General features: G+C 45.0%; 1 protein-coding gene across 10 annotated transcripts in view; it reads left to right on the forward strand.

Moving 5' to 3' along the window:
• LOC106580457 (autism susceptibility gene 2 protein) overlaps window positions 1-12,298 on the forward strand; it is a 433,496-nt gene that overhangs the window by 400,045 nt on the left and 21,153 nt on the right. For all 10 annotated transcript variants that reach the window (XM_045703229.1, XM_045703231.1, XM_045703228.1 and 7 more), the window contains 2 exons: window positions 8,113-8,530; window positions 11,740-11,999. In XM_045703229.1, the coding sequence (XP_045559185.1) occupies window positions 8,113-8,530; window positions 11,740-11,999 (678 nt within the window). The remainder of the gene's footprint in view (window positions 1-8,112; window positions 8,531-11,739; window positions 12,000-12,298) is intronic.

Raw genomic sequence — 12,298 nt, forward strand, 5'->3', positions numbered from 1 at the left:
CTGTCCTGCAGGGCAACAAAGCAGTATTGTTGAGATTGCTAAGGCATTATGCAAGCCTAAGTAAAGCTTCCACACAGCTAAAGAATTACAGCCCACACTGAGCTTTGTGGTGCCCTGTAGAGACTCTGAAAAGGTCTTGAATGTATCGGAGAGGAAAGGCGGGGAGGCTTGGCTGGTTCATTGGTTGGTTGGTTGGTTGGTTGGTTGGTTGTCTCTCTACACTGCTCCATGATGGGGAACAGGAGTCCAGAGCCTTTATTAGAAGTGGCAGGCGTTGTCTCCAGTCATCTAGGTAATTGCAGTGCTGCGTCCTCTCCCGTAATCAGTCGAGACAGCTGCCGCCGCTGCGTTCGAGTCCAGTGGGCGAGCATGTCGTGCTAATTAATGGATTGATAAGGCCAGTGCGCTCAGCTCCACGCTGCACCGCACATCACAACTTCCTGAGATTTCCTTGAAGTTCATAGATGTTTCTCCCGCTGTCTGTCTGTCCACACAGTCCCCAGGGCAACTGCCATGGTCAGGGGTCAACAGCGGTGAAAGGGGTCAGATTCCAGACTGCAGGGTGGCCTGTGTGTGTCAGAAGAGCCATTAGACTTGAGCTTTATGTTGAAAGGCTGAAAGATGTCATCCGCCCTATTTTCCTAAGGAAGTCTCAGCAGCACTGACCTCATACGACCCAAGGGGTTTTCATATGAGGCTGGGAGTGATGGGTTATAGGGAGCGGGAGCGGGTAAAGGGGTCTTGTCCTTCTGGAAGTCATTGTGACCAGAGTTTAATTCAAGTTTAGAGTGGAACAAGGGTCTAGTTTGGCACCACTGAAGCAGAAATACATGGCTTGGGCCAGATTTTGTCCAGTCAGCACATACAGGCATTCATACTTTTATTAATAAACCTTTATTTTGACAGGGAAATCCTACTGAGAATAGGGTCCCTTTATCAGATGAATTCTGCATAAATACATCAAACATATATTCAACATACAATATACAAAATTACAAAATATATATTTTTTAAAAACAGACACATTTATTAACATAGTGGTCTCTGATCATTTCTCTGAACTGACCAAGGGGGACCAGAACACCTCATTTCAGAGCTCTGTGAGTTTTTTCAAAAGGTGCTAATTTGCATCACCGCCTTCGACAGCAATCATGTGCCACAGGAGAAGATGGCATATGCCTGGTGCCACATATGTCCATGTGGATTTGAATCCAAGCCCAGCATACAGAAACAGAGACACTGATTCATACCAGACAGGGCTTCCAGCCCAGCCCAGCTCTTCCAAATTAACATTAGGTGCCCACAGTGGATGTGCAGGCTTTGACAGTAAACGTGTTACAGCTTCACACCCATCCCATTCTGTTGCCATCCGAGTCCTTTTGTCAGATGCAATGGACAGAACTAATTGAAACACGCCAGCTGTCCCCACTTTCTAGATATCTTGGCAGCCTCTCCCTGTTCATTTCCCATTAACATCTCTGAGTGATTTCACAAAGCATTGCCTTGGCCTCCCACTAAATGCCATTCCAAACGCTCCCAGGCAGATGAAATAGTGTGAGGATGAGGAAACTGACCATCGCAAATTTCGCTGTGATTTGATTATTAACGTGACGATTTGCTGCTACTCAGCTAGCCGGCCTCCCATTCCTTCATTATCCTCCAAAATCATTTAGATCAAACCACTCCGCCTCTTTCTGTTTTTCTTCTTGTATCACAGAATGGCTCGCAGGCAGGCAGGCAGGCAGGCAGGCAGGCAGGCAGGCAGGCAGGCAGGCAGGCAGGAGGTGTTGATTTCCAAGACTGCGTGGGTTTCCAGTCTCCTGCCAGTACCTGTTTTAGTCATTTTCCACAGCCACTCAGTCGTGAGCTAGAGGTAGCTAGGCCTTGGCATGCACAGACAGACGCTAGAGAGGTCAAAGAAGAAAAAGACCAACGTTGTGAATTCCACTACTGAGAAACAGGAAAGTTTCCTGTTAGAACAGTGCCAAGCTGGAAGGGAGATCAAGGTGGAGTGTGTTTTCTACAGAACCGTCTGCCTACTCCAACTTCTTCAGGAGACTCCTCGCTTTATTTATTTATTTATTTATTTATGATATATCCATTTTTTTGTGGACGTCCCTGACTGTTTATGTTCTGGTAAAGTGATGATGTGATATGAGCGAACCGCAGAGTTTGCCTTGTAAATGAGAACGCCCGGTGGGCGAGGTGACTGCGATGACTGGGGTGGCTTGGATCTCTTATCTCTTTTCACAGCACCTGGCTTCAATGGCCTCTGGTCATGATGGAGAGAATTTACATACCCCTATGTTCTAACTTTAAAACTTTATTTGCATACAGGTTTATTTCCCCCCCCCCCCTCTCTCTAGGTTGTACTGCTTATATTGGCGGTGGTGGCTGTGGGGGCCAGGTTATTCATACACCTCTCTGATTTGCATGAGTGATGGTTTGGTTGGTGACTGAATTAGGACATGATTTAGATATCTAATCCAGAGGGATGTCGGGCTCGTTTGCAGGTGGCCTTCCCAGGTGTGCCTGAAATAAATGGCAAAGCGTTGACAAAGGGTTATTTTCTATTATTTGCAAGTCATCCTTCATTTGGGTATCTACTAAAGTAAACCAATATGTTTGGATGCAAAAATAGTAATTATATGCGCACACAGTAGAACTGCTTTGGCTCACTATGGTCTGTTGTTGTTTCATTGAAATCCTCTTGTATTTTGTTCATTGATAATTGATTATGGACAATCTCTTATTCACAACCTATTCTCCCCAAGAGGAGAGGGGTTTATGTGAAGTAAGTCATGCACGATCAGTCAATAGGAAATACCATTATACTCTTGGTAAAGTATTCATTTTTAAGGCAATATCAGTAGAAATAGTACAAATAGGGAGGTTCAAGACCCTTGTAAGACATCACAGTAAAATGGAGGAATGTATTGCAAAAGGAAATAGCAAAATTGTATTATACTGGGAAAGATTGGTTAGTCTGTGGACATTGGAAGGTTGGAGTTAACATCAGAATGAATGGTGGATTGGCTGCTATGTGTGAAAATTCAGCACTTGAGGAAATTTGGAATATACTGTATGTATAATTATTTAACTTCATGTACCGTACATGTGGGTGAAACATTTTGTCCGTTAGTCTGCTGTAATCAGGGGAGGGCTGGTAGGGTAAAAATAAATAAAAGTAATGCACAACCTGCATTTACATGTAAAACATCCAAGACTCATCAACTATCAGTCAATCTCCTCAGACTGACATAATGATCTCTCTCTGTGAGGAGACATGGTGTCATGATGGACCACCTAATCCTTTATTGATGGCTCTGGTTGCTGGCAGAACTGACCATCTGCCCGCTACGTCTCTCTGGATGCGTTCCAAATAGCACCCTTTTCTCTATATAGTTCAGTACTTTTGACCAGGGCCCATAGGGATATGGTCAAAAGTAGTGCACTGTAAAGGGAATAGGGTGCAATTTGGAACGAACCCTGTCAGTGTAGAGGGAGGGATGGAGGGGAGAGGAGTGGTGGCCAGGTGTTCCAGGGGGACAGAGAGGGTCAGATGTGAAGGGTGTCAGAGACAGGACAGCTGTGGAACGACCCCAGGGGTCACAGAGGTCAACCTCGTCCCCGATGGACACATCAGTCACAGAGGGGGTGTCCTGAAGCCTGTCGTCCATCTGGTGTCCCTTTCTCCCTCCCTCCATCTATCCCTCTTTCCCTCTCTTCATCCATCCATTTGTCTCTCCATCCATCCATTCATCCACCCCCTCCCTCCATCCCTCATTCCATTCCTCCCTCCATCCCCTCCTCCCTTCTCTCAGTGCCACACCAAATCCCCAGAGTACGCAGGCCACAGGAACAACTATAGAAAGATCAATAGTGGCCTGAAATGTCATCTGGTGAACAGTGATGCCAACACTCCCCAAGGGAGTGTCACTGTCAAATTGTGCACTAACCGATGAATTTTCCCTGACCTCCCGTGCACTGAATACGGGAGTATCACTGTCTCCTCGAGCCCTAACCAGGCCTAGGACATACACAGTGGGGCTGTCCTCAAGCACGGCTTTCTCTCCATCTGTTCCATGTGTTTTCATGTTTTTGTACCCAATGACTATCTCAGATGTTTATTGGTGCAGTTTGGCTTGCCTGCTGAATGAAGTTGTGGGATTTTTCAGGAAGATAACATTTTGTCCTGAGAGGTGAAGGAGAAGTGTAAACCTGACGGTAGTGATTGACTATGGAAATACAGTTGACAGTCATCAGATTCAGTTGCGAGGAGAGCTGTTAGTTGCTTTGGCCGGTGACAGTATTAACAGTGAAATATTGCTTTGGGCGGTAGGTAAGTATTACCAATTGAAATGTTCTTGTAACAGCATTAATCCCTGTGATGAAACATGTCAGTGAAGAATTCCTGTCACTTGGATACCACCAGGCCCTCGCTTTACCATCAGACAAGAATACAATCTAAACTTGTTATGGGATTGGTACATTCTCAACAATAACAAACATGTTGTTCTGTTGATGGATCACTTCTCATGTCTCTCTATGTTTGCTGTAGGCATATGCTCAACACAGTATGAACCAGATAGTAGCTGAGAGCCATATATGATAGCATACCATGTTACCATCAGCCCCTAGGCATACCAGACAGTAATAGGGATTGTAATGTGACCATAACACATTCACAATCAGATCCTTCCCCTTCATTAGAATGAGAAGACAGAACCTGGCTGTGTGTGTGTGTGTGTGCATGTGTGTGTGCGCGTGTGAAGTGTACGGCCCCTCCCTTGGCCTGGTCTAGTCTGGCGAACTGTTTTAATGAGGAGATAGAGTCTCTCAGGCTGACACATCAGGTCCCCCCTGCCTCCATTACACCCCATTATAATCATCATTAAGATAACCCACCACCGCTCATTGTGTCCTCAGTATTACAGCCTCAGCCGTCCTATTGGCTTCCTTCCTCCACAATGTGTCTAGGAAAGAGAGGGGTTTCCACGGCAACGTCAGCGAAGGGCGACATTTCGACAGATAATTATTTGCCTCTCTCTCATTTTCTCTCTCTCGCTCTCTCTCGGCCCACCCAGACAAGGAATCCTTATTTAAGACCCTTTTTATAATAAAGCCGTATTATTATACCCAGACCTGAATTCATTTGGAAAGTCGTGACACCTTTGCCTCCCCCGCTGCTCCTGTAAAGGCGAAGGGGGAACGTGTTTAAAATCTCCATACAGCGTTTTATTACCCTTTTATGGGCGTTAGAATCCTTGGAAGATTAAGCGGGTTCTATTAAGCCCTGGATATTCCATTAGGAGTCTGCCTGCTCTGAGGAGCTGAGCTGAGAGGAGCTGAGGAGCTGAGCTCTCACTAGCTGCTAAAGGCAGTAGGCTAGCTCTCATTTGCCACTAGCTGCTAAAGGCAGTAGGCTAGCTCTCCTTTGTCACTAGCTGCTAAAGGCAGTAGGCTAGCTCTCCTTTGTCACTAGCTGCTAAAGGCAGTAGGCTAGCTCTCCCTTGTCACTAGCTGCTAAAGGCAGTAGGCTAGCTCTCCTTTGTCACTAGCTGCTAAAGGCAGTAGGCTAGCTCTCATTTGTCACTAGCTGCTAAAGGCAGTAGGCTAGCTCTCCTTTGTCACTAGCTGCTAAAGGCAGTAGGCTAGCTCTCATTTGTCACTAGCTGCTAAAGACAGTAGGCTAGCTCTCATTTGTCACTAGCTGCTAAAGGCAGTAGGCTAGCTCTCATTTGTCACTAGCTGCTAAAGGCAGTAGGCTAGCTCTCATTTGTCACTAGCTGCTAAAGGCAGTAGGCTAGCTCTCATTTGTCACTGGCTGCGGTGCTCTGAGACTCCCATGGAGCTGTTTAATTGAGGCTCTAGTAAGCCTTCTTGAATCTCTGCTGCATTAGAGGCAGAAGTTAGAGATGCTTAAAGGGCCATTCTGTCCCAGTCTGTCTTTCTTTCTCTCCCTCTATCTCAATCTGTCTCTCCATTTTCTCCTTCCTCTTTAATATTTGTTCTCTTTACTTGCAGGTGATATTTCTGTATTCAGAGGGATTCCACTTCCCTGCTGATTTGCTCATTTGAAACCTATATTTTAGGTTTAATGCTGCTACCACTGTCTTGGATAGGCATATTCCATTCACCCTGCATTTTGTTATGAAGAGAGCTGACTGTGGTCAGGAAAACACAGTGAAATATGCCTTTATCACTAGCACTAGCACTTGTTCTGTCAGCCACCATTTTCTCGAGCAGGGCTTTTTGTCAATAGATTCCAATTAAAGCCTCCTTGAGATTTATGTTTTCTGTGGCATTATTTATTTAGTAGAAACATTGTAGCCCATTAAAATGTTATGCTCTTGGTACTGAATATGGCAATTCATTGGAGTTCTCCTTGTTATAAAAGCTCCTCGTCTTCCCAGGGACCCAGATGAAGTAGCTGGCTGGGTTCAATGTGTTTGGCTGTAGCCTACAGCTTTAGAAATCCCTTGAAAGATCTGTGGGGTGAAGACGCAACAAGGCCATGATAAGGGGCCGTGATCTCTTTTCACAGCACAATTGAAACATAATTATTTCATGCCAGATTGTGTGCTCAGCAAAGCCCTGAATAGTAGTGGCATTTAACTTTAATTAGGTGTGATTTATTCATACTGACTGGATCGCTCGCAGAAATTGGATCATCTGATTATAGTCAAGCATGAAAATGACCTGATTAAACACTTCATAAAACCTAGGGAGGGAAAGAAAAAGGGATCCTTGGGTAGGAGACGTGTAGAGGCAGTACGGTGAGGGAGAGAGGGGAGAGGACAGGGGAGGTAGGCAGATACACTATATATACAAAAGTATGTGGACACCCCTTCAAATTAGTGGGTTTGGCTATTTCAGCTACACCCGTTGCTAACAGGTGTTTAAAATCAAGCACACAGCCATGCAATCTCCATTGACAAACATTGGCAGTAGAATGGCCTTACTGACGAGCTCAGGGACCTTTCCAACAAGTCAGTTCGTCCAATTTCTGCCCTACTAGAGCTGCCCCGGTCAACTGTAAGTGCTGTTATTGTGATGTGGAAATGTCTAGGAGCAACAACAGCTCAGCAGCAAAGAGGTAGGCCACACAAACTCCCAGAACGGGACCGCCGAGTGCTGAAGCATGAAGCTCGTAAAAATCATCTATCCTCGGTCATCTGTTCTCACTTCCGAGTTCCAAACTGTCAGCACAAAAACTGTTTGTCTGGAGCTTAAAGCAGCCGTACACAAGCCTAAGATCACCATGCCACGCTTCGGCTGGAGTGGTGTAAAGCTCGCCGCCATTGGACTCTGGAGCAGTGGAAACGCGTTCTCTGGAGTGAGGAATCACGCTTCCCCATCTGGCAGTCCGACGGATGAATCTGGGTTTGGCGGATGTCAGGAGAACACTACCTGCCCCAATGTATAGTGCCAACTGTAAAGTTTGGTGGAGGAGGAATAATGGTCTGGGGCTGTTTTTCATGGTTCTGGTTAGTCCCCTTAGTTCCAGTGAAGGGAAATCTTAACGCTACAGCATACAATGACATTCTAGACGATTCTGTGCTCCTAACTTTGTGGCAACAGTTTAGGGAAGGCATTTTCCTGTTTCAGCATGGCAATGCCCCCATGCACAAAGTGAGGTCCATACAGATATGGTTTGTTGAGATCGGTGTGGAAGAACTTGACTGGCCTGCACAGAGGCCTGACCTCAACCCTTCAAACACCTTTGGGATTAATTGGAACGCCGACTGTGAGCCAGGCTCAGTGTCCGACCTCTATAATGTTCTTGTGACTGAATGGAAGCAAGTCCCCGCAGCAATGTTCCAACACCTAGTGGAAAGCCTTCCCAGAAGAGTGGAGGCTGTTATAGCAGCAAAGGGCGAACCAACTCCATATTAATGCCCATGATTTTGAAATGCAATGTTTCGACGAGCAGGTGTCCACATACTTTTGGTTATGTAGTGTATTAGCTTTTATTTTTCTTCTGGCCCAACATACCACACATGGTTCTCAATAACAGTTAGACAGACACTTCTCCCAGCTTTTTCATTACACCAGGCAATGGTATATCTACATCCTCCCTTAACGTTCGTTGTCTCTTTGTCTCTGCAGGTGTGACGACGAATGAGAATCCAGAGTCCAAGACTGTCAGCTCGGCCAAAGTATCAGGGCTCCAGCGTAGCCAGGAGCAGAGTAACGAGGTGTCCTTCACCCCGCGTGTTTCCAGCCCCACCCCGGCCTCCCCGCCTACGGGCTCCCCTGCCCCCTCTGCCACCGCGGCAGCCCCCCCTCAGCCCCTGCCAAGGGTGCGGCTCTCTTCCCCGCCCCCCCTCCTCATCAAGAGAGAGTCAGACCGGGCTCTGCCCATCCCCACCCCTCCCCTGCTGAGGGCCCAGCCCCACCCTCTCCAGGAGCACCGGGTCCCTGTCTCGCTCCCTCTCCCCCAGCACCAACACCACGCCAGGCCTCTCATCAGCCACCAACATCACCAGCATCACCCACTGCAGTACAACAGCCTGCACGACATCAGGTACAGAAGGACCACATCTTATCCGTATGCTCTGGGTCTGTTTAGTTATGCCTAGCTCTCTTACATGATCTGGGTCTGTTTAGTTATGCCTAGCTCTCTTACATGATCTGGGTCTGTTTAGTTTTGCCTAGCTCTCTTACATGATCTGGGTCTGTTTACTTATGCCTAGCTCTCTCACATGATCTGGGTCTGTTTGGTTATGCCCAGACCTCCTTTCCTTGATCTGGGTCTGTTTAGTTATGCCTAGCAATCTTATACTTTATACCTTGCTGATATGATATGATACAATACCTCATTGACTTACGTCAGATAGCGTGTTGATTCTACCTGCACTGATCTGTCATGTATCTAGCAAAGGGTAAGCGGATAGCTCGAAAGTAGTTTGGCTGCAATGTGCTATCTAATGTTCGAAAATATGACCTAGGTGACATCGTCTAATGACCCAATTTCATCCTCAAAACAGGATGAATTAATCAAAGCTAAAACAATAGTCGTTATCTTGTATACTCAAAATTGAATTTCAGATCAGCACATCACATATACAGATACATTCTCAGAATTCATAGACACAGCGTCCAGTCATGTAATAAACCCACTCAAATTCACTGAATCCAGAATCTACAGTTGAAGTCAGAAGTTTACATACACTTAGGTGGTTGGAGTCATTAAAACTCTTTTTTCAACCACTCCACAAATTTATTGTTAATTCTTAGGGCTAACTTCCGGTGAAAATGGAGGGAGCGCAATTCAAATAAATAATCTGAAATAATATGGATTTTAAACATTTATGTACATATAAGTGTTTTATATCGGCTGACATCTTAAATTCTTGTTAATCTAACTGCACTGTCCGATTTACAGTAGCTATTAAAGAGAAAACATGCCATGCGATTGTTTGAGGACAGCGCCCCACATCAAAATATTTTTCCACCAGCACAGGTTTCATACATTCACAAATAACGATTAAATATTCACTTACTTTTTGAAAATCTTCCTCTGATTTGTCATCCAAAGGGTCCAAGCTATAACATGTAGTGTCATTTTGTTAGATAAAATCCTTCTTTATATCCCAAAATGTCCGTTTAGTTGGCGCCATCGATTTGAGTAATCCACTCGTTCAACATGCAGAGAAAGGAATCCGAAAATCTACCCCTAAACTTTGTTTCAACAAGTCAAAATACATTTCTATTTACTCCTCAGATACCCTAAAATGTAATCAAACTATAATATTTCTTATGGAAAGAAGTATGTTCAATAGGAAACCGATTTTAGCAGGTGCGTAATGTCTTCATATCGCACACAAACACGAATTTCCAAGAAACAAGCCTGAAACCTTGAACATAGACTGCTGACACCCTGTGGAAGCCATAGGAATTGCATCCAGGGAGCTAATTTTCAATATGACCTTTCTCTTGAATTTCTAAGAGGATGATCTCTCAAAAACAATTCTGGTTGGTTTTTCTTTGGATTTTCTCCTACCATATCTGTTGTGTTATATTCTCCTACATTATTTTAACATTTCTACAAACTTCAACGTGTTTTCTTTCCAATGGTACCAATTATATGCATATCTTGGCTTCAGGGCCTGAGCTACAGGCAGTTTACTTTGGGCACGTCATTAAGACAGGAAGTGGAGAAAAAAGGGGCCTAGCCCTAAGAGGACATCTACTTTGTGCATGACACAAGTAATTTTTCAACAATTGTTTACAGACAGATTATTTGACCTATAATTCACTGTATCACAATTCCAGTGGGTCAAAAGTTGACATACACTAAGTTGACTTTGCCTTTAAACAGCTTGGAAAATTGCAGAAAATGATGTCATGGCTTTAGAAGCTTTGATAGGCTAATTGACATAATTTGAGTCAATTGGAGGTGTACATGTGGATGTATTTCAAGGCCTACCTTCAAACTCAGTGCCTCTGCTTGACATCATGGGAAAATCAAAAGAAATCAGCCAAGACCTCAAAAAACGAATTGTAGACCTCCACAAGTCTGGTTCATCCTTTGGAGCAATTTCCAAACGCCTGAAGGTTCCACGTTCATCTGTACAAACAATAGTACGCAAGTATAAACACCATGGGACCACGCAGCCGTCATGCCGCTCAGGAAAGAGACGCGTTCTGTCTCCTAGCGATGAATGTACTTTGGTGAGAAAAGTGCAAATCAATCGTAGAACAGCAGCAAAGGACCTTGTGAAGATGCTGGAGGAAACAGGTACAAAAGTATCTATATCCACAGTAAAACAAGTCCTATATCGATATAACCTGAAAGGCCGCTCAGCAAGGAAGAAGCCACTGCTCCAAAACCGCCATAAAAAAGCCAGACTACCGTTTGCAACTGCACGTGGGGACAAAGATCATACTTTTTGGAGAAATGTCCACTAGTCTGATGAAACAAAAATAGAACTGTTTGGCCATAATGACCATTGTTATGTTTGGAGGAAAAAGGGGGAGGCTTGCAAGCTGAAGAACACCATCCCAACTCGTGAAGCATGGGGGTGGCAGCATCATGTTGTGGGGGTGCTTTGCTGCAGGAGGGACTGGTGCACTTCACAAAATAGATGGCATCATGAGGCAGGAAAATGATGTGGCTATATTGAAGCAACATCTCATGACATCAGTCAGGAAGTTAAAGCTTGGTTGTGAATGGGTCTTCCAAATGGTGAATGACCCCAAGCATACTTCCAAAGTTGTGGCAAAATGGCTTAAGGACAACAAAGTCAAGGTATTGGAGTGGCCATCACAAAGCCCTGACCTCAATCCTATAGAAAATGTGTGGGCAGAACTGAAAAAGCGTGTGCGAGCAAGGAGGCCTACAAACCTGACTCAGTTACACCAGCTCTGTCATGAGGAATGGGCCAGAATTCACCCAACTTATTGTGGGAAGCTTGTGGAAGGCTACCCAAAACGTTTGACCCAAGTTAAACAATTTAAAGGCAATGCTACCAAATACTAAATGAGTGTATGTAAACTTCTGACCCACTGGGAATGTGATGAAAGAAATAAAAGCTGAAAAAAATCATTACTATTATTCTGACATTTCACATTCTTAAAATAAACTGACCTAAGACAGGTGGTTTTAGTATGATTAAATGTCAGGAATTGTGAAAAACTGAGTTTAAATGTATTTTGCTAAAGTGTATGTAAACTTCCGACTTCAACTGTATATAACTCATTGGTCTTTCTTTCTTTCTGTCTTCTCTACAGTCACAGCGGCAGCAGCGCAGGCCTCCCCAAACACCACCACCTGCCCCCCTCCCCACACCACCTGAGCAGCCTCCCCTCCTCCACCCCGGCCCTGCCCCTGTCCATAGCCAACCTCTCTACCTCGCACTATTCCTCCCTGCGAAGCCCGGCCCATCGCCATCCGGCCATGTTCGCAACCCCCGCCACACTGCCGCCACTTCCGACCTTACCCACTAACAGTCTTGTGGTCCCTGGGCACCCTGCTGGCACACCCTACCCAGGTAAGATTGCCCTCCTGACATCTCTGGTAGCAAGGCTAGTCCGTCTGCCTGTCTTGGCAGAGAGAGTGTAGAAACTGGACATGTTCAGCTATGTGTTCTTACACTTTGCTCTATAGTTATTTGTGACCTGTTCTCTTGATAAATTAATAATAAATCAAATCACATTTTATTTGTCACATACACAGTTTACAGCAGGTATAAAAGGTGAAGCAAAATTCTTATGTGCTTGCTCCCTCAACAAAGCAGAACATTAATCAATATAATAACTGTAACAGTAAAAAAGAACAAGTAGTAGAGGT

The sequence above is a fragment of the Salmo salar genome, chromosome ssa20 (genome assembly GCF_905237065.1).
Source record: "Salmo salar chromosome ssa20, Ssal_v3.1, whole genome shotgun sequence".
In the NCBI taxonomy this organism is placed as follows: domain Eukaryota; kingdom Metazoa; phylum Chordata; class Actinopteri; order Salmoniformes; family Salmonidae; genus Salmo; species Salmo salar.